A 22320-nucleotide genomic window follows, 5' to 3' on the forward strand; every position below is an offset into this window, starting at 1 on the left:
TCTTTCCCAGCATCAGGGTCATTTCCAATGAGTTAGTTCTTCGCATCAGGTGGCCAAAATGCTGGAGTTTCAGCTTCAACATCAGTCTTTCCAATGAATATTCAAGACTGATTTCATATAGGATTAACTGGTTGGATCTCCTTGCAGTCCAAGGGACTCTCAAAAGAGTCTTCTCCAACACCACAGTTCAAAAACATCAATTCTTTGGCGCTCAGCTTTTTTTATGGTCCAACTCTCACATCCATACAAAACTATTGAAAAAACCATAGCTTTAACTAGACGGACCTTTGAGGGCAAAGTAATGTCTCTGCTTTTTAATATGCTGTATAGGGTGGTCATAGCCTTTCTTCCAAAGAGCAAGCGTCTTTTAATTTCATGGCTGCAGTCACCATCTGCGGTGATTTTGGAGCCCCAAGAAAATAAAAATCTGTCACTATTTCTGTTGTTTCCCGATCTATTTGCCATGAAGTGATGGGACCGGATGCCATGATCTTAGTTTTCTGAATGTTGAGTTTTAAGCCAACTTTTTCCCTCTCCTCTTTCACTTTCATCCAGAGGCTCTTTAGTTCTTCTTCGCTTTCTGCCATAAGGGTGGTGTCATCTGCATATCTGAGGTTATTGATATTTCTTCTGGCAATCTTGATTCCAGCTTGTGCTTCATTCAGCCCAGCCTTTCGCTTGATCTGTTCTGCTGCTGCTAAGTTGCTTCAGTCGTGTCCAACTCTGTGCAACCCCATAGACGGCGGCCCACCAGGCTCTGCCATCCCTGGGATTCTCCAGGCAAGAACATTAATTAGCAGGGTGACAGTATGCATCCTTGATGTACACCCTTCCCGATTTGGAACCAGTCTATTGTTCCATGTCCAGTTCTAACTGTTGCTTCTTGACCTGCATACAGATTTCTTAGGAGGCAGATCAGGTGGTCTGGTATTCATCTCTTTAAGAATTTTCCACAGTTTGTTGTGATCTACACAGTCAAAGGTTTTGGTGTAGTCAATAAAGCAAAAGTAGATGTTTTTCTGGAATTCTCTTGCTTTTTCAATGATATAGTGGATGTTAGCAATTTGATCCTTTTCTAAATCCAACTTGAACATCTGGAAGTTCTCGATTCACATACTGTTGAAGCCTGGTTTGGGGAATTTTGAGCATTACTTTTCTTGCATGTGAGATGAGTGCAATTGTGCAGTAGTTTGAACATTCTTTGGCATTGCCTTTCTTTGGGATTGGAATGAAAACTGACCTTTCCCAGTCCCGTGGCCACTGCTGAGTTTCCCAAATTTGCTGGCATATTGAGCACACACTTTCACAGCATCGTCTTTTAGGACTTGAAATAGCTCAGGTGGAATTCCATCACCTCCACTAGCTTTGTTCGTCGTGATGCTTCCTAAGGCCCACTTGACTTGCCCTGCAGGATTTCTGGCTTCTAGGTAAGTGATCACACCATCGTGGTTATGTGTGTCATCAAGATCTTTTCTGTATAGTTCTGTGTAGTCTTGCCACCTTGTCTTAATATCTTCTGGTTCTGTTAGGTCCCTACCATTTCTGCCCTTTATTGTGACCATCTTTGCATGAAATGTTCCCTTGGTATCTCTAATTTTCTTGAAGAGATCTCTAGTCTTTTCCATTCTATTGTTTTCCTCTATCTCTCTGCATTGATCACTGAGGAAGGTTTTCTTTTCTCTCCATGCTGTTATTTGCAACTCTGTATTCAAATAGGCATATTTTTCCTTTCCCCCTTTGCCTTTGACTAAGTGAAAGAATATTAAAGCAAAAACAATATTTAAGATATTTTAATCTTTCTTTCATTTAGAAAACATTTGACTACTTTATGTACTTTAGAACTGACCTATAATATACATACATTTGTGTTGGATGCTACAGAGCTCTTGTTAATTTCTGGATAATATGCTTTATGTTATAGTCCTTCAGTAAGTGAAAAATGCTTATAATTACTTTATCATTGTATAGTTTTCAAAGCTTACTTCATTGTTTCCTGTGCCTGATTGTGTACCAGAGTCACTGTAAAACTTCTCAACATATTCATGTTTGAGCCTTTCACATAGAGATGTTTATTTGAAAATCTGGTAGACGCCATGCATTATTTTTCGTATAAATACTCTGAGTACTTATGGTGGTGGCGCTTAGTCGCTAAGTCGTGTCTGACTCTTTGCAACCCTTTGCACTATAGCCCGCCAGGCTCTTCTGTCCATGGGATTTCCCAGGCAAGAATATTGGAGTGGGTTGCCATTTCCTCCTCCAGGGGATCTTTCTGCCCCAGGGATCAAACCCTCGTCTCCTGCTTGGCAGGCAGATTCTTTACCACTAAGCCACCTGGGAAGCCCTAGAGCCCTTATGCACAACCTTAAGAGGCTGGGGTTAGCAACTGTAAGCTTTTATATAAGGAAAGGATAAACAACTTGGTCCTACCATGTAGTACAGTGAACTATTATTTAGTATCTTATGGTAAACCATAATGGAGAAGAATATTTAAAAAATTGTGTACATATATATGTATAACTGGATCACTTTGCTATACAGCAGAAATGAACACAACATTCTGAATTAACTATACTTCAATAAAAATACTGAAAAGTAAAGTGACGGAAATTTATTCAGTCACAGTCTGAAGACTAGAAAGTCTGAAATCCAGGTCTCTGCAGAGTTGGTTCTTTGAGGAGGTTCTGAGGGAGAATCTGTCCCATGACTGTTGCCAGCTTCTAGTAGCTGCCAGCAGTATTTGCAGACATATCACTCCAGTCCAGTCTCTGCCTTTGTCTTCACATAGGGAAGTGTCTACCCTAATCCAGTATGACCTCATTTTAACTTAACTTACATATGCAAAAATCCTATTTTAAATAAGGTCACATTCTGAGGTTGTGGGTGAACATGAATTTTGGGGTGTGGGGAGGCAGTGTTCAACCCATACAGCGTATGTTTTGAGTTTTTATATGGTTGTTTTTATGTTATATGAGTACATTTTGTTTACCTTAATTTTTCTGTTTCATAGATGGTATAAGCATCATCTTAATAGTTATTTGATATTTCATCAGCTAGCTAATTTACTACTTAACACTTTTTAAAAATATTACTGTACATTGAGGTAGTTATTAATTGTGCCTGTTTCTAAAATTGGAATTATCAGAGCAAAGTGTATGAACATTTGTAACATCCAGTTTCAGCAACCTCTAAATCTGATGTGTGATTTTTTTTCTTCATCCTTGTATGTGGGAGTACGGTCTGTACTTACATACTGACTTGAATATGGATTGATAGCATGACTTCCCTTCTATCCCTTATGGTCTCACACAGTTTTTACCATATTCCTTTCTCTTTGACCTATATAGTTGTTGACCCCTATTCTTTGCATGAATGGTAGTCTGGACATTTCTTTTATTTTTCATTTAAACAGATTAGCATTATGAGTGATAAGTTATAAACATTATTTTGTACATTAGAAGTCGAAATACTTGAATTACAGTAAATATGCGTGTGTACCTATGAGCATTTTTTCTTCTTTCTATTTTAGCATGGATGTGTTTCAAAGGTTAGATTCAAATTCAACTCTGACATCTTCAAAAATAGCATCATTTGAAGAAGCATTTGTATATCTTCAAAAGTTAATGGCAGCTGTTAAAGATATTCTGGAAGGAATTCAGAGGTAAATACTACTTAATTTTAAGATTTCATTTATTTCTTACTTTACTCTTTCTTTTAGGGTTATCAGCTTTTTCAGAGTTGCTGGGAGTCTTCCAGCAAGTTTCATAAACTAGTAGCTTTTAGATTGAACTCTTCTCCCTCTGTTGCAAAGAATGCCTACTTCAGTTGATCATCTGGACCACAAAAATGTATCTACTTTTTTCGTTTCTAGAAAAAAATTGGCTAGATTGTAGGCTTCATAAGGAACTTTTCTTTACTGCATAACTGTAGCTCCAAGAACAGTGCTTGGCACATAATGTTCAGTTCAGTTCAGTTTCTCAGTCATGTCTGACTTTTTGCAACCCCATGGACTGCAGCTCACCAGGCTTTCTTGTCCATCACCAACTCCCGGAGCTTGCTCAAATTCATGTCCATCGAGTTGGTGATGCCATCCAACCATCCCATCCTCTGTTGTCCCCTTCTCCTCCTGCCTTCGTTCTTTCCCAGGATCAGGGTCTTTTCTAATGAGTCAGTTCTTCGCATCAGGTGGCCAAAGTATTGAAGTTTCAGCTCCAGCATCAGTCCTTCCAGTGAATACTCAGGACTGATTTCCTTTAGGATGGACTGGTTGGATCTCCCTGCAGTTCAAGGGACTCTTAAGAGTCTTCACCAGTACATAATGGGAACTCAGTAATTACGTGTTGAATCTGTGTGAGTGCTCAGTCGCTCAGTTGTGTTGACTCTTTGCAACCCCTTGTACTGTAGCCCACCAGGCTCCTCTGTCCGTGGAACTTTCCAGGCAAAGAATACTGACATGGTTTGCCATTTCCTCCTCCAGAATAAAAAGTAGTATATGTTAAGGTAATTATCACTGCCCTTTAAAAGAAAAAACATGCTAATATTTGTTAATATGGTTGATTTCATCCAATACAGTCTTATAGTACCTCAAACTGAGAAAGTTTGAGGAGCATCTTACTCTTTCGGTGCTTTGAGACTTAATTCATATGTGATTACTAAATATTTATGAAGTATATAGAAAACATAGTTCTGGAAAGGTATAGAATTAACCTTGCTTGCCATCTTTGTAGTGTGAAGTCAGATGTTTTCTTTCATGACATTAAAGGAGAATACTTGCAGTAACTTTTTTTAATATACCAAAATTGCTTGACCTGAGTTAGACATACAGCTTGCTCTCAGAAGAATGCTGTTCTTTACCAATTAAAAAAACAAAACCAAAAGCTGATGCGATTTTATGAAGTCAGAGTTTTAAAAACTTGGATTTTTAAAACAATAGCAATTTTTGATTTTGCTTATTTCTTTTTAAGAGTTTTTGGAAACATCATCTAATTAATGCACAAAGTGTTTGTACCTCTTTTTGGATCACTTGGCTAATATAATTCTTAGAATGAAAGGTTACCAAGCTTTTTGCTACTCTTAAGTTACTAATGACTGAAGAGGGGACAGAACCCAAGTTAAATATCATCTCTAAGTGCACATAGGTTTTTTTTTTTTTTAATTTAAGGCAATATTACATAAAAGTAGCTCTGTGAAGAAGAAATAGTTCTGATTTTAGCTGTGTAAAAGATGTTGCATATGCTACACTGCATAAAAGCCATGCTTGACACATTACCTTTTCTGTAGAAAGTAGAGATATTAATCTGAATTCAATTACTCAACAAATGTTTATTGAGCACCACCTATGCTTGGCATCATGTTAGGCTCCGGGGAATCAAAGATAAATGAGAAGCAATCTCTGACTTCAATGAGCTTGCAGAAATAGTGCTAACAGTCACATTAAAACAGATAATTACAATAGAGAGTTACTAATGTTTTAATAGGAACACAGGCAGTGGAGGGAGGGAGGGTTTGGCAAAAGATGAGACTGGATGGAGGTTAGTTTCCACTTTATCCTGTGGCCTGGTGTTTCACACATCCAGAGCTGTTCTGTGCCGTGACAGACAAAAAGCTATGGAGATTCTGTGTACTATATTACCCACTGCGGAAACCGCTGTACATCCTCCGGTAGGTTTTATGGACTTTGCTGTAGAGAACCCTTCTTAATTTTAGAAGCTTTAAGCATATTGTGCTCTGGACCCCACCCCAGAGATTTTGATAGGATTGGTCTGAGGGTGTGCCTGGCTGTCACAATTTAAAAAATTTCTCCAAGTGATTCTAATGTGTAGGCAGGTGTTGAGGACCACTAGCCAGTGTGCTTAACCACTTGTTGTCAGAGTATAGGCACAGAACCAGCCTCATCATAGCCACCTGGAACTTGTTAAAAATGCAGATTCTCAAACCCTGCCCTGCCTACTGAGTTGAAAACTCTGGGGATAGGGCCTAGTGGTCTGTGTCCTGATTCTGTGCATACTAAAGGTTGAGCACCAATGGGCCTAAGGGGGCCAATTGGCCTAGGTGGCCAATTATAATCACTTGGGAGCTTAAAAAAAGGAAAAAAAGGCCAGGCACTAACCCTAAACCTATTCCGTCTGAATTGCTGGGAATGGGACCTGGGTGTAACCATTTTTGTTTACTCCCATGGTGATTCTCATGTGGAGTCATGTTTGAGAAGGTGTAGCGTGTACTGCTTTCAAAAACCGTATCTAAAGAAATAAACGCTAGAATTTTAAAGCTGGTTGAGTTTTGTTACTCTTTACTCTAAGTGTACATACCTCCAGGAATAAGGAAGTATTAGTTGCTCTGCTGGTTTTCAGCATGTGACCTGGAGTAAATTGTCTTGGGCCTCAGTCTCTGTCTATAAAAGAGGCATAGTAATGCCTTCTTAGAGCTTTTCATTAAGTTACTGTGCTTCAGAAATTGCGTATTGGTATAATAAAGCCAGTGATTCTCTGCTTATTAATGCAGAGTTCTAGATCCTGTCTCAGACTTACTGAAATCACTTCAGTATCTGTAGATATTTTGTAGAGAAGAAAAGTTGTATTTTTAACAAACTTTCCAAGAGATTTATATGCAGTTGGTACAGGAACACATTAAAGAAATTAATCCAACCTCCTGTAGTAAGTGTATCAAAACTTTTTGAGCTACCAGTAGAGGGCATTATGAATAAAAAGTTTGCTGATTTAAGCATTCATTAATCAACAGAAGCTACTGAAATTGCAAGGTTTTTTTTAACTGTTCAGACAATGGACGTTTGAATCAAAATGTATTAAAAGTTAATAATCATATTGTTTTGTCAGGTGTTATGTGGTCTTAAAATCTTTCATTTTTTTTAAATTTTTTTATTTTTTCCATTTATTTTTATTAGTTGGAGGCTAATTACTTTACAATATTGTGGTGGTTTTTAAAGTAAGTTCAGTGTAAACATTGAAAAATACACTCAAATTTGTAATGACTGCAAATTCGTTAGCATTTTGTATGCTTGCTAAAATGAAATAGTTTCTTTTTTTTGAGATATATGTTCAGTGAATATATATCAGCTCTGTTTCTTTTTATTGTGCTGTGCTAAGTCACTTCAGTTGTGTCCAACTCTTTGTAACCCTATATAGACTATAGCCTGCCAGGCTTCTCTGTCCATGGGATTCTCCAGGCAGGAATACTGGACTGGGTTGCCGTTTCCTACTCCACGGGATCTTCTTGACCCAGAGACTGAACCCACATCTCTTGTTAGAGCAGAATCATTTATGATGTTATTTTAGGAACTGGTAATAAATAACCTGTTAATCAAGTCCTTCAGTTAAAGAAGTGAGTGAAAATGTGTTTGTTGAACTGAGTTTGTAGCTGCCTTCGCTGATGTCATCTACCCTAGCTAAGCTACTATTTCTTTTCTTAGAATAACTCATGCCTTCTTCACATGATGTATGTGAAAATCTTTTTAAACTGTAACATATTCATAAGTGTTAGTCTTTATTTTCTCTTTAAAGCTGAGATGTTTAATTTGAAATGTTTAACTGTATATTTTAATTTTGATAGAATTCTAAGCATTATTATGGTGAGTTAAGATTGAAAATATTGGTGTTAGCAGTTGTCCACACAGTCATATAGTTGGGTGCAGAATACCTAATTTGGTAAAAGTTGAAGGAATGGGGATATTGTTGATTTCTGCACTTTCTGCACACTTCTTTCTTGGATAGGAGAGTGAACTTAAACTTAATTGGTTTAGAAATTGCTTTTTTCTTATCTTTCCTTTTATTTGTATATAAGGTTAATTTGAGGACTTTTGTTAATATTTTCTTATATAAACACTAGTGAACCAGTCAATATTCTTTCCATGTAGACAGAAGTTTTGTAAGATTTATTTTTTAGGTCAGTACTGTCTAGTCTCATTTTATACTTTAGTGAATTTATGTCTAGATTGGTCAAGTCATTCTCAAGATAACAAAAAGCTTTTGCTTAGGATATGAAAATTATAAAGCTTCACTTGGAGTGAAAAATTATAGAGAGTCATATGGCAAATACTAGAACTAAGAAAACTTCTACTTATACATTAATCAAAAAACATCACATGTCCTGTGCTTAAACTGACACTTCTACAAAGTTAACTAAACCAGTCATGTAATGCAAATCTGAGGCATACAATAAATGTGTGCAGCTTCAACCTGAAAGATAATACTCAAAATAACAATGAACGTGTGTTTTTGTGCCTATGAACTAGGTGGTGATCTGCCTAGTTTAGAAGCTGAGGAGAGGACAGGGGGAGAGTGAGGCTGGGAAATTGTAGTCTGCCTGAATTTTTAATCATATAATCCACCTTATTTATAAAATAAGGTTGAAATTATTAAAAAGAAGAAAAAACCCAACTGTAGCATTTGAATTCAAAACTATAACTAGATCATGCTCAAGTGTGTATATTCATTTATCACTTGGTTTAATATGTAAAATTCTGTATTTCTGTGTCAATTTCATGAACTCTGGATTTCTCGCTCATGTATCCATGGATGAAGTGGTTGAAATAATAAATGTTTTCTCAGTCTCATATTTGGAATCTTATGAGAGAGAGTTATAAATAACTTGGCACTTTCTGCAGAGGAAGGAATTTTTTTCTGTGACGGGGTATCCAAAGTTTAATTAATTTTTATCTCTTAAGCTTAGTTTTTTTTTCTAGCTGTCATATTTGGTTTTGTGGTTTTTAAATATAGACTGAGTACCAAATGGTGCCTTGGACACAATCTTATCTTGTATGGGCATTCATTTGTGATCACAGAATATGATTTTGGAAAAAGAGACTTATGCTTGAATTTAGGAAAGGAAGATGATTAATTTTTATCATCTTCAAATGCTTAATAATCTTCAAAACCTTTGTAACATCTGTTACATTCCTGTGGCTTTGGTTTGAAATACTTTATAGAGCTGGTTTTCTTTTTTTTTTTTTTTTTTAATTTTTATTTTTCAGTGGGTTTTGTCATACATTGATATGAATCAGCCATAGAGTTACACGAATTCCCCATCCCGGTCTCCCATCCCACCTCCCTCTCCAGCTGATTCCTCTGGATCTTCCCAGCCCAACAGGCCCGAACACTTGACTCATGCCTCCCACCTGGGCTGGTGGTCTGTTTCACCACAGATGATATACATGCTGTTCTTTCGAAACATCCCACCCTCCCCTTCTCCCACAGAGTTCAAAAGTCTGTTCTGTACTTCTGCGTCTCTTCTTCTGCCCTGCATATAGGGCCATCGTTACCATCTTTCTAAATTCCGTATATATGTGTTAATATACTGTAATGTTCTTTATCTTTCTGGCTCACCTCACTCTGTATAATGGGCTCCAGTTTCATCCATCTCATTAGAACTGATTCAAATGAATTCTTTTTAACGGCTGAGTAATATTCCATGGTGTATATGTACCACAGCTTCCTTATCTATTCATCTGCTGATGGGCATCTAGGTTGCTTCCATGTCCTGGCTATTATAAACAGTGCTGCGATGAACATTGGGGTGCACGTGTCTCTTTCAGATCTGGATTCCTCAGTGTGTATGCCCAGAAGTGGGATTGCTGGGTCATATGGCAGTTCTATTTCCAGTTTTTTAAGAAATCTCCACACTGTTTTCCATAGTGGCTGTACTAGTTTGCATTCCCACCAACAGTGTAAGAGGGTTCCCTTTTCTCCACACCCTCTCCAGCATTTATTGCTTGTAGACTTTTGGATAGCAGCCATCCTGACTGGCGTGTAATGGTACCTCATTGTGGTTTTGATTTGCATTTCTCTGATAATGAGTGATGTGGAGCATCTTTTCATGTGTTTGTTAGCCATCTGTATGTCTTCTTTGGAGAAATGTCTGTTTAGTTCTTTGGCCTACTTTTTGATTGGGTCGTTTATTTTTCTGGAATTGAGCTTCAGGAGTTGCTTGTATATTTTTGAGATTAATCCTTTGTCTGTTTCTTCATTTGCTATTATTTTCTCCCAATCTGAGGGCTGTCTTTTCACCTTACTTATAGTTTCCTTTGTTGTGCAAAAGCTTTTAAGTTTCATTAGGTCCCATTTGTTTATTTTTGCTTTTATTTCCAATATTCTGGGAGGTGGGTCATAGAGGATCTTGCTGTGATTTATGTCAGAGAGTGTTTTGCCTATGTTCTCCTCTAGGAGTTTTATAGTTTCTGGTCTTACATTTAGATCTTTAATCCATTTTGAGTTTATTTTTGTGTATGGTGTTAGAAAGTGTTCTAGTTTCATTCTTTTACAAGTGGTTGACCAGTTTTCCCAGCACCACTTGTTAAAGAGATTGTCTTTTTTCCATTGTATATCCTTGCCTCCTTTGTCAAAGATAAGGTGTCCATAGGTTCGTGGATTTATCTCTGGGCTTTCTATTCTGTTCCATTGATCTATATTTCTGTCTTTGTGCCAGTACCATACTGTCTTGATGACTGTGGCTTTGTAGTAGAGTCTGAAGTCAGGCAGGTTGATTCCTCCAGTTCCATTCTTCTTTCTCAAGATTACTTTGGCTATTCGAGGTTTTTTGTATTTCCATACAAATTGTGAAATTATTTGTTCTAGTTCTGTGAAAAATACCGTTGGTAACTTGATAGGGATTGCATTGAGTCTATAGATTGCTTTGGGTAGAATAGCCATTTTGACAATATTGATTCTTCCAATCCATGAACACGGTATAGTTCTCCATCTGTTTGTGTCCTCTTTGATTTCTTTCATCAGTGTTTTATAGTTTTCTATGTATAGGTCTTTTGTTTCTTTAGGTAGATATACTCCTAAGTATTTTATTCTTTTTGTTGCAATGATGAATGGTATTGTTTCCTTAATTTCTCTTTCTGTTTTTTCATTGTTAGTATATAGGAATGCAAGGGATTTCTGTGTGTTAATTTTATATCCTGCAACTTTACTATATTCATTGATTAGCTCTAGTAATTTTCTGGAAGAGTCTTTAGGGTTTTCTATGTAGAGGATCATGTCATCTGCAAACAGCGAGAGTTTCACTTCTTCTTTTCCTATCTGGATTCCTTTTACGTCTTTTTCTGCTCTGATTGCTGTGGCCAAAACTTCCAACACTATGTTGAATAGTAGTGGTGAGAGTGGGCATCCTTGTCTTGTTCCTGATTTCAGAGGAAATGCTTTCAATTTTTCACCATTGAGGGTGATGCTTGCTATGGGTTTGTCATATATAGCTTTTATTATGTTGAGGTATGTTCCTTCTATTCCTGCTTTCTGGAGAGTTTTAATCATAAATGAGTGTTGAATTTTGTCAAAGGCTTTCTCTGCATCTATTGAGATAATCATATGGTTTTTATCTTCCAATTTGTTAATGTGGTGTATTACGTTGATCGATTTGCGGATATTAAAGAATCCTTGCATTCCTGGGATAAAGCCCACTTGGTCATGGTGTATGATTTTTTTAATATGTTGTTGGATTCTGTTTGCTAGAATTTTGTTAAGGATTTTTGCATCTATGTTCATCAGTGATATTGGCCTGTAGTTTTCTTTTTTTGTGGCATCTTTGTCTGGTTTTGGAATTAGTGTGATGGTGGCCTCATAGAATGAGTTTGGAAGTTTACCTTCATCTGCAATTTTCTGGAAGAGTTTGAGTAAGATGGGTGTTAGCTCTTCTCTAAATTTTTGGTAGAATTCAGCTGTGAAGTAGAGCTGGTTTTCTAAAACAATTACAATTCAGTCACGAAGCTTGGGGTTGTGTGTGTTATTTACATATATATTTTCTTATTAAGTCTCAAAAGAAATAATTTTCCTATTACTCTCTTACTCCATTTTAACATAAGAACAAAATATACACTAATATGGCCGTGCATAATTCCAGGGATAAAGAATCCTACAATTACAGCAGTTTTTTATGTCTATAAGAGAAGGAAATGGCAACCCACTCCAGTATTCTTGCTTGGAGAATCCCATAGACAGAGGAGCCTGGTGGGCTGCAGTTCATGGGGTTGCAGAGTTGGACACGACTGAGCGAGTAACACTTCATATCTATCAATATCAATGATTTAGTCTTCAAAGAGTGTGGAGCTGTATTTGAGAGAAAATTTTATTAACTTAATGTTATCTGTTTTGATAGCCGACCTGAGATTTTAGAAAGGTTATTTAGAAAAGATCCTTCATTTGACACAAAGATGACATTCTTTAGGCTGTTTTATAGGTTAACTGCTGAAACAAAAGTTTATTGAAAGACATGTGGGAAATAAAGACCTAAAAATTAGTGACTTTTCAGCATCTCAATTCATTGCTGTGGGTAAGATGTTCACTTCAGTCCAATTTAGTCAGTCAGTCATGTCTAATTCTTTTTGACCCCATAGACTTTAGTTCAGTTCAGTTCAGTCGCTCAGTTGTGTCTGACTCTTTTGATCCCATGGACAGCAGCATGCCAGGCCTCCTTGTCCATCACCAACTTCCAGAGTTTACTCAAACTCATGTCTATTGAGTCAGTGATGCCATCCAACCATCTCATCCTCTGTTGTCCCCTTCTCCTCCCACCTACAGTCTTTCCCAGCATCAGGGTCTTTTTAAATGAGTCAGATCTTTGCATCAGGTGGCCAAAGTATTGGAGTTTCAGCTTCAGCATCAGTCCATCCAATGAATATTCAGGACTGATTTCCTTTAGGTTTGCCTGGTTTGATCTTGTAGTCCAAGGGACTCTCAAGAGTGTTCTCCAACACCACAGTTCAAAAGCATCAATTCTTTGGTGCTCAGCTCTCTTTGTAGTCCAACTCTCACATCCATACATGACTACTGGAAAAACCATATATTTGACTAAATGGACCTTTTTTGGCAAAGTAATGTCTTTGCTTTTTAATATGATGTCTAGGTTGGTCATAGTTTTTCTTCCAAGGAGTAAGCCTCTTTTAATTTCATGGCTGCAGTCACCATCTGCGGTGATTTTGGAGCCCAGAAAAATAATGTCTGTCACGGTTTCCATTGTTTCCCCATCTATTTGCCATGAAGTGATGGGACTGCATACCATAATCTTTGTTTTTTGAATGTTGAGTTTTAAGCCAGCTTTTTCACTCTGCTCTTTCATTTTCATCAAAAGGCTCTTTAGTTCCTCTTTCCTTTCTGCCATAAGGGTGGTGTCATCTGCATTTCTGAGGTTGTTGATGTTTCTCCTGGCAATCTCAGTTCCAGCTTGTGCTTCATCTAGCCCAGCATTTCGCATAATGTACGCTGCATATAAGTTAAATAAGCAAGGTGACAATATACAGCCTTGACATACTCCTTTCCCAATTTGGAACCATTTCATTGTTCCATGTTTGGTTCTGTTACTTCTTGACCTGCATACAGACTTCTCAGGAGGCAGGCAAGGTGGCCTGTTACTCCCATCTCTTGAAGAATTTTCAACAGTTTGTTGTGATCCACACTGTCAAAAGCTTTAGAGTCATCAGCGAAGCAGAAGTAGATGTTTTTCTGGAATTCTCTTGCTTTTTCTATGATCCAGCGGATGTTGGCAATTTAATCTCCAGTTCCTCTGCCTCTTCTAAATCCAGCTTGAACTTCTGGAAGTTCATGGTTCGAGTATTGTTGAAGCCTGGCTTGGAGAATTTTAAGCATTACTTTACTAGCGTGTGAGATGAGTGCAGTTATGCGGTAGTTTGCGCATTCTTTGGCATTGTCTTTCTTTGGGATTGGAAGGAAAACTGACCTTTTCCAGTTCTGTGGCCACTGTTGAGTTTTCCAAATTTGCTGGCATATTGAGTGCAACACTTTCATAGCATCAACTTTTAGGATTTGAAGTAGCTCAGCTGGAATTCCATCACCTCCATAGCTTGGTTTGTAGTGATGCTTTCTAAGCCCACTTGACTTCACATTCCAGGATATCTGGCTCTAGGTGAGTGATCACACCATCGTGATTATCTGGGTCATGAAGATCTTTTTTGTATAGTTCTTCTGTGTATTCTTGGCACCTCTTCGTAATATCTTCTGTTTCTGTTAGGTCCATACCATTTCTGTCCTTTATTGAGCCCATCTTCGCATGAAATGTTCCCTTGGTATCACTCATTTTCTTGAAGAGATCTCTAGTCTTTCTCATTTTATTGTTTTCCTCTATTTCTTTGCACTGATCACTGAGGAAGACTTTCTTATCTCTCCTTGCTATTCTTTGGAACTCTGTATTCAAATGGGTATATCTTTCCTTTTCTCCCTTGCCTTTTGCTTCTCTTTTCTCAGCTATTTGTAAGGCCTCCTCAGACAACCATTTAACGATTTGGCATTTTGTTTTCTTGGGGCTGGTTTTGATCACCGCCTCCTGTACAATGTCACGAACCTCCATCCATAGTTCTTCAGGCACTCTGTCAGATCTAATCCCTTGAATCTGTTTGTCTCTTCCACTGTATAATTGTAAGGGATTTGATTTAGGTCATACCTGAATGTTCTAGTGGTTTTCCCTACTTTCTTCAGTTTAAGTCTGAATTTGGCAATAAGGAACTCATGATCTGAGCCACAGTCAGCTCCTGGTCTTGTTTTTACTGACTGTGTAGAGCTTCTCCATCTTTGGCTGCAAAGAATATAATCAATCTGAACCCAGTATTGAGCATCTGGTGATGTCCATATGTGGAGTCATCTCTTGTGTTGTTGGAAGAGGGTGTTTGCTATGACCAGTGCATTCCCTTGGCAAGATGATCAACTGTTGATAAAAAAATTTTCCTTATGTGGAGTGGAGAGGTTTATCCATGTGTAGGTCTGACCTACTTTTTTGAGGCTTGGTCTCTCCGTATGTGTGTGGTGCATTTAGGTGCTCAGTCGTGTCTGACTGCAATCCCATGACTGTAGCTCGCCTGGCTCCTCTGTCCATGGGTTTTCCAGGCAAGAATACTGGAGTGGGTTGCCATTTCCTCCTCCAGAGGATCTACCCAACCCTGGGATCAAACCCACATTTCCTGCTTCTCCTGCATTGGCAAACGGATTACCACTGAGCTACCTAGCCTTAGATAATTAGACTTCACCTTCTCTCCCCTGTTAGAGTTTCCACAACTCCCCAGATATCAATGCACCTCTTTATCAGATTTTTCATGTACTCCATGTCCTGTCCATCACCAAGTGTATCAGTCAGTATATGAGAAAATAATACATCTTTTATTTTAAAATGAAAAGCTTTAGTTGCTTCACCCTCCATGCCATCATTTTGCACTTAACTTTCATAATTTGTTTCATATTCAGCTCCCTAATTTTGAAAGACTTTTAGGGCAGGAACTTTACTTACTTTCTTTTGTTTGTTTGCTTTACTTTCCTATATCTGGATCTATACCTGTATCACACATGGTAGATAGTAAAAGACAAAAAAAGTGGGGGAGCTGTCAAATAACTGAGTGAGCATAGTCTGTCTGGTGGAGGGCAACTTTTTTTAGGGCTAAGTGGTTCTGATAGTACTACATTATGACAGTAAATGAATAGATAATGTAGAGTTTCCAAAAACATATAGAAGAAGGAGTACAAGCTAAGAAAGGGGTAAAGAATAAGAAAATCAGGAGGAAGGAGAAAGACTGGACAAACATATTGAGATAAAAACGGTGTTTATATCTAGAACAGATGATGGAACCTCCAATAATTTGCCCAGATTGCTTTTTGGGATTCCATGTTATCCTTAATTTTTTAATTCTGATTTCTCTGTATCAACGGTCTAAATTAGGTTTAGTAGAAGGAAAGATGAGATCTAATGGAAGTGATTGAGACTTAAGGAATATAAGCATGCTCTTCCTATATAAGAAGACATGTCTTATATACAATAAAAAGAGTGAAAGCTTTTTGTGGTATCTCTATTACAGTTTGATAAACTTTAACATAACATATCAAATGTTGTATGTATTACATAGTAAAATTTATATTAAATTAGCTGACAAAGTATGTGGCATCCATGTATCTGTTTAGTTCAGTCGCTTTACGACTCCATGTACCGCAGCACACCAGGCCTTCCTGTCTATCACCAGCACTGGAGTTTACCTGAACTCATGTCCATTGAGTCAGTGATGCCATCCAACCATCTTATCCTCTGTCGTCCCCTTCTCCTCCTGCCTTCAGTCTTTCCCAACATCAGGGTCTCTTCAAGTGGGTCAGCTGTTTGCATCAGATGGCCAAAGTATTGGAGTTTCAGCTTCAGCATCAGTCCTACCACTGAACACCCAGGACCAATTTCCCTTAGGATGGACTGGTTGGATCTTCTGGCAGTTCAAGGAACTCTCAAGAGTCTTCTCCAACACCACACAGTTCAAAAGCATCAATTCTTCTGTGCTCAGCCCTCTTTACAGTCCAACTGTCACATCCATACGTGACCACTGGAAAAACCATAGCCTTAACTAGACAGACCTTTGTTGACAAAGTAATGTCTCTGCTTTTTAATATGCTGTCTAGGTTGGTCATAACTTTCCTTCCAAGGAGTAAGCGTCTTTTAATTTCATGGCTGCAGTCACCATCTGCAGGGGTTTTGGAGCCCAGAAAAATAAAGTCTGACACTGTTTCCACAGTTTCCCCATCTATTTGCCATGAAGTGATGGGACCAGATGCCATGATCTTAGTTTTCTGAATGTTGAGCTTTAAGCCAACTTTTTTACTCTCCTCTTTCACTTTCATCAAGAGGCTCTTTAGTTCTTCTATGCTTTCTGCCATAAGGGTGGTGTCATCTGCATATCTGAGTTTATTGATATTTCTCCCGGCAATCTTGATTCCAGCCCAGCGTTTGTCATGATGTACTCTGCGTATAAGTTAAATAAGCTGGGTGACAATATACAGCCTTGACGTACTCCTTTTCCTATTTGGAACCAGTCTCTTATTCCATGTCCATCCACGTATCAGTCTGACTGAATTATCCAGCACCAGCAGATATTTATTTAACCTTTCTCTTTAATGCTATTGAAGGTAATAGATTATACATGACTTACGTTTTAAAATAACTAGACTTCATTTTAAATATCTGAAGCTCTTATGTGTGCTTCCTAGCATTTGTAATTCAAGAATAGGCAGTAAGGACCTTTATTTTTATCCTAAATATCAGCGTTGTAATGCCAGTTATTCCTGTTACCCCTAAAGCGTTTCTCGGTGTTAATGTTTTTTTGTTTTAGTCCAGAAAATCCAGTTTTATTAAAAGTGATGGAGCTAAATATTTCTTATTATAAACTTTTGGATCACACCAGAATCAAATAGTCAGATATAAAGGAAGATGACTTCTTGGAGATAAGTAATTTGTTTATAGAGATGTTTTTATTTAAAATCAATACTTTAACATTTTCCTTTTGTTTTGTAACTGGTTATTTCTACCTAATGACTTACTGATCTGATATTTACTTAAAATTCCCTGCTATCAAGTCATCTAAGAAGTGCTAAAACTACCAACCACTCCAGTTTTCAGAGAAGCAGATGGGATAAATTACTGACTAAATCAGTGGGATTAAACATAAGTAAAATAAATGAAACGGTGGGGTTTAGGGAGAATCAAAGGTACTCAGTAAGTGAGATCATAATTTTAGCTTAAGTAGTAAGTATATAGTGAATGTATGGATAAAGACAGATGATCAGTTCTAATTCCTCCTTATAAAGTTGTACAAAAGGTTTAAAGTTGGAGTGTACCCTAGACTCTAGGATTAGTCTCATCTATTTTGAGAAATATCCTCTTGTCCCTCTAAAGAACTTTTAACACTGTAGTCGGCCAAACCATCTGCCCATTGTGAGAAGTGATGCAATCCGTAAAGCTGTTTCAAGTAACATAAGAGGTTGAGTTCAACTCAGGACCATTTTTTTACATAGAAGATAATAAATATTTACTATACATTGGAAACCCCTGAAATTATGTTACATTCTGATGGTCCAGTCCTTGTGAATAAGGCATAAATCTTCAAGAATCAACATATACTTACCTATAATAATAATGTAACTGGAACTATAAGTTGTAAATTTTCCAGTTAATGTTTCTTTTTTGCTAACATTAAGCTAGTTTAGTTTTTGACAACCATGTAGCTATATATTTTCCCCAAGTTAATTGTTGAGCTAAAACAAGTAGAATCATCAAAAATATGTTTTTTATATTAAAGATTGTATTTTATGCATATTTTATTAAACTTTTGATAACTAGATGAAAAATTGTGAGTACTTTTGTACAGCATTGGAGTTGTGCATGCATCCATGCTAAGTCAACTTCAGTCATGTCCTAGTCTTTGTGACCCCATGGACTGTAGCCTGCCAGGCTCCTCTGTCCGTGGGATTCTCCAGGCAAGAATACTAGAGTGGGTTGCCATGCCCTCCTTCAGAGAATCTTCCCGACTCAGTGATCGAACCCACGTCTCATATGTCTGCTGCATTGACAGGCAGGTTCTTTACCACTAGCACCGCCTGATAAGCCCCACATTGGAGTATAAGGTAGTATCTTCTGTAAAAGGATTTGTATTCATTTATCAGGGTGAGCCTATCCTAGAAAAAGTGAAATAGACATTTTAGGAGGTTACTAGATCTGAGTTAATACTAATTCCTAGAGACTTAAAATTGCACTGTTGCAGTTGTGCACTGTTGGAGAAATGATCAGGGAAATAGATCAACGTTGATCAATAAACAGTGACTGTTGGTTTGTTTGGAAACTTGGAAAATACAAAGTTGGAGAGTTAGTGACAGGAAAGTCTGGAGAAGAGGTGTGTAATGGGCACATAGAGGTGTAATGGGCATAGAGTATGAGAGTATGTGTGTCCCATGTGAATGCTCATCAAAGACTACCCAGTGCAGAGGAGACTCTCAGTAATCAAATGGGCAAGATAAGCTGTCCTGTGGATATCAATCAGCCTTTTCACCTACCCACCCAAGTATTTGGTCAGTGAGCTCATATGCAAAGGGATAGTGGCAACTTGGGCTCTCAGCCAACTTGAGCTCACATGTGGGACTTCTCATTGAGGCTGCCCTGGCTACTACCACTGTTGAGAGCCCACATTTCCAACAGAAGAGGCAAATGCTAAGCATCCTATAAGGCACTATTCCCTAACGGATCATCAAACCACAGTGGCAGTGATTCAGATCCCTTCCATCATGAAGGCAGCAGTGATTTGTCTTCACTGGAATAGACACTTCTTTAAAATATGGAATTAACTTCTCTCACTGCAGTGTTTGGAGGAGGTGATGGCAACCCACTCCAGTACTCTTGTCTGGAAAATCCAATGGACGGAGGAGCCTGGTGGTCTGTGGTCCATGAGGTCGCTAAGAGTCAAACACGACTGAGCGACTTCACTTTCACTTTTCACTTTCATGCATTGGAGAAGGAAATGGCAACCCACTCCAGTGTTCTTGCCTGGAGAATCCCAAGGATGGGGGAGCCTGGTGGGCTGCCGTCTTTGGGGTCGCACAGAGTCAGACACGACTGAAGGGACTTAGCAGCAGCAGCAGCAGCACTGCAGTATTTCTACCCACAGCTCCATCTGTTGATTTAAGGAATTTGTTGGCCACTGTCTTGATAGCCATTACAACTATGAAACTAGTTTTGCAGCAAAAGAAGTACAGCTCTGGCTATATGAAATTCACTGACTTTATCATATACTAATCTAAGGAACTAGCTTGGTAAACACTGTAAGACTTATTTCACATACCAGCGGTAACCTATGAAGTTAGGGTGCTGTCCTAGCTAATGAATGAAACACAGAAAGAGACAAACAGCTATATACGGTGCCGTTTCTCCCTTAGAATATGTAGATCCAAGAATAAAGGGAAACAAGTGGTGCTGGTTTCTCCACTATTAAACTAAATAACTCTTCTGGTAACAAAGTACTGTTTCAGGCATGACTCAGTAAGGAAAATAGGAGCCACTTTAGCCATTTCAAACAAAATTTAATATACACAGTTTAATTTCAGTGCTATTGGAAGGACTAGAAGAGCAAAGGAGAGAAAATGCGAATATCTGGCAAAGCAAAAAAGGATTTTTAATGTTTTGAAATTTCCTGTATCATGGTGTGCCTGTGTGCCATAGGACCATCATACTACATGATTGCCATGGGTTTTATTTGTTTGTTTGTTTTTTTGGGCCATGCCTTGTGGCATGAGGGATCTCAGTTGCCCGGCCAGGGACTAAACCCATGCCCCCTGCAGTGGAAACATGGAGTTCTAAACACTGGACTGCCAGGGAAGTCCTATGATTACTATCCCTATTTTCAAAAACTCAACATTTCCTCCAGATGGCTTGGAAATAATTGTAAAAGATTACAGGAAATGAATGTGATCCTATAAAATAGTTTGTATGAAGTGGAAACATTCTTCAGTCCAGTGTGTTCCATTCAATTAAGGTATATTTGTTATGCTTCCTTTACATATATAGGCTCAGGGCCTAATGTGGAAGTAACCATCTGTCCTCAAAGCAAAGAAAGTCCAACTTATTTTCAGAACCTTTAATCAGGAATTAAATTTCTTTCATAAATGTGTAATTTTTTAAAAAGTTGCAGACATATTATTTTATTATAACCTAGGCCAATCCATTTTTCATACCCATGCATTTTCAACTTTCTACTGAAAAATCACTTAAAATAGAATTCCATGTTCAGAAATTTAATTGCCAGTTCTTCAACTTAGGTACTTCTGTACCTAGACAGAATGACTCATGTAGGAAGGACCCATTGTTTATACACTTATCCCTTGTGGATTTCTATGCTCCACCTCATGTCTACATCTTACCTGGTCTCTGGGGTGGTCAGTTCCTGCTATGATGATCATATCTGTCTATACCAACAGAGGTACTAATCTCTCTTCTCATGCTGAGATAAGGAAAATATTCTCTCTTGATTCAACTGAGATACCATTGGACTTTATAGGAGGAACCTTCACTCTAAAGCTAGTGAGCGTATGACTAAACAAAAAAAAGTGGCAAACGGAGTTCAAGAATTCCTTGTTTTAAACCAGTCAAAAGATTAGCTTAAAAGAAATTCCGTACTTTGCTGTTTATCTAGTTGATGGCTATTTCCCTTACCTCAGTCCTCATTTCTGGGTCCATTATTTCTTTTTTTTTTTTTTTTTTTCATTTTATTTATTTATTTATTTTTAAATTTATTTATTTATTTTTTATTTTTCAGTGGGTCTTGTCATACATTGATATGAATCAGCCATAGAGTTACACATATTCCCCATCCTGATCCCCCCTCCCACCTGCCTCTCCACCCGACTCCTCTGGGTCTTCCCAGACCAGCAGGCCCAAGCACTTGACTCATGCATCCCACCTGGGCTGGTGATCTGTTTCACCTTAGATAATATACATGCTGTTCTCTCGAAACATCCCACCCTCACCTTCTCCCACAGAGTTCAAAAGTCTGTTCTGTACTTCTGTGTCTTTTTCTGTTTTGCATATAGGGTTATCGTTACCATCTTTCTAAATTCCATATATATATATGTGTTCGTATACTTTAATGTTCTTTATCTTTCTGGCTTACTTCACTCTGTATAATGGGCTCCAGTTTCATCCATCTCATTAGAACTGATTCAAATGAATTCTTTTTAATGGCTGAGTAATATTCCATGGTGTATATGTACCACAGCTTCCTTATCCATTCATCTGCTGATGGGCATCTAGGTTGCTTCCATGTCCTGGCTATTATAAACAGTGCTGCAATGAACATTGGGGTGCACGTGTCTCTTTCAGATCTGGATTCCTCAGTGTGTATGCCCAGAAGTGGGATTGCTGGGTCATATGGCAGTTCTATTTCCAGTGTTTTAAGAAATCTCCACACTGTTTTCCATAGTGGCTGTACTAGTTTGCATTCCCACCAACAGTGTAAGAGGGTTCCCTTTTCTCCACACCCTCTCCAGCATTTATTGCTTGTAGACTTTTGGATAGCAGCCATCCTGACTGGCGTGTAATGGTACCTCATTGTGGTTTTGATTTGCATTTCTCTAATAATGAGTGACGTTGAGCATCTTTTCATGTGTTTGTTAGCCATCTGTATGTCTTCTTTGGAGAAATGTCTGTTTAGTTCTTTGACCCATTTTTTGATTGGGTCATTTATATTTCTGGAATTGAGCTTCAGGAGTTGCTTGTATATTTTTGAGATTAATCCTTTGTCTGTTTCCTCATTTGCTATTATTTTCTCCCAATCTGAGGGCTGTCTTTTCACCTTACTTATAGTTTCCTTTGTTGTGAAAAAGCTTTTAAGTTTCATTAGGTCCCATTTGTTTATTTTTGCTTTTATTTCCAATATTCTGGGAGGTGGGTCATAGAGGATCTTGCTGTGATTTATGTCAGAGAGTGTTTTGCCTATGTTCTCCTCTAGGAGTTTTATAGTTTCTGGTCTTACATTTAGATCTTTAATCCATTTTGAGTTTATTTTTGTGTATGGTG

At 38.0% G+C, this 22320-nt stretch overlaps 1 protein-coding gene across 5 annotated transcripts in view; it reads left to right on the plus strand.

Annotated features, from left to right (window-relative positions):
* SWT1 (SWT1 RNA endoribonuclease homolog) overlaps positions 1–22320 on the plus strand; it is a 104654-nt gene that overhangs the window by 56391 nt on the left and 25943 nt on the right. For all 5 annotated transcript variants that reach the window (XM_065936197.1, XM_065936199.1, XM_065936200.1 and 2 more), the window contains one exon: positions 3527–3658. In XM_065936197.1, the coding sequence (XP_065792269.1) occupies positions 3527–3658 (132 nt within the window). The remainder of the gene's footprint in view (positions 1–3526; positions 3659–22320) is intronic.

Source organism: Muntiacus reevesi, chromosome 5, assembly GCF_963930625.1.
Source record: "Muntiacus reevesi chromosome 5, mMunRee1.1, whole genome shotgun sequence".
Taxonomy (NCBI): domain Eukaryota; kingdom Metazoa; phylum Chordata; class Mammalia; order Artiodactyla; family Cervidae; genus Muntiacus; species Muntiacus reevesi.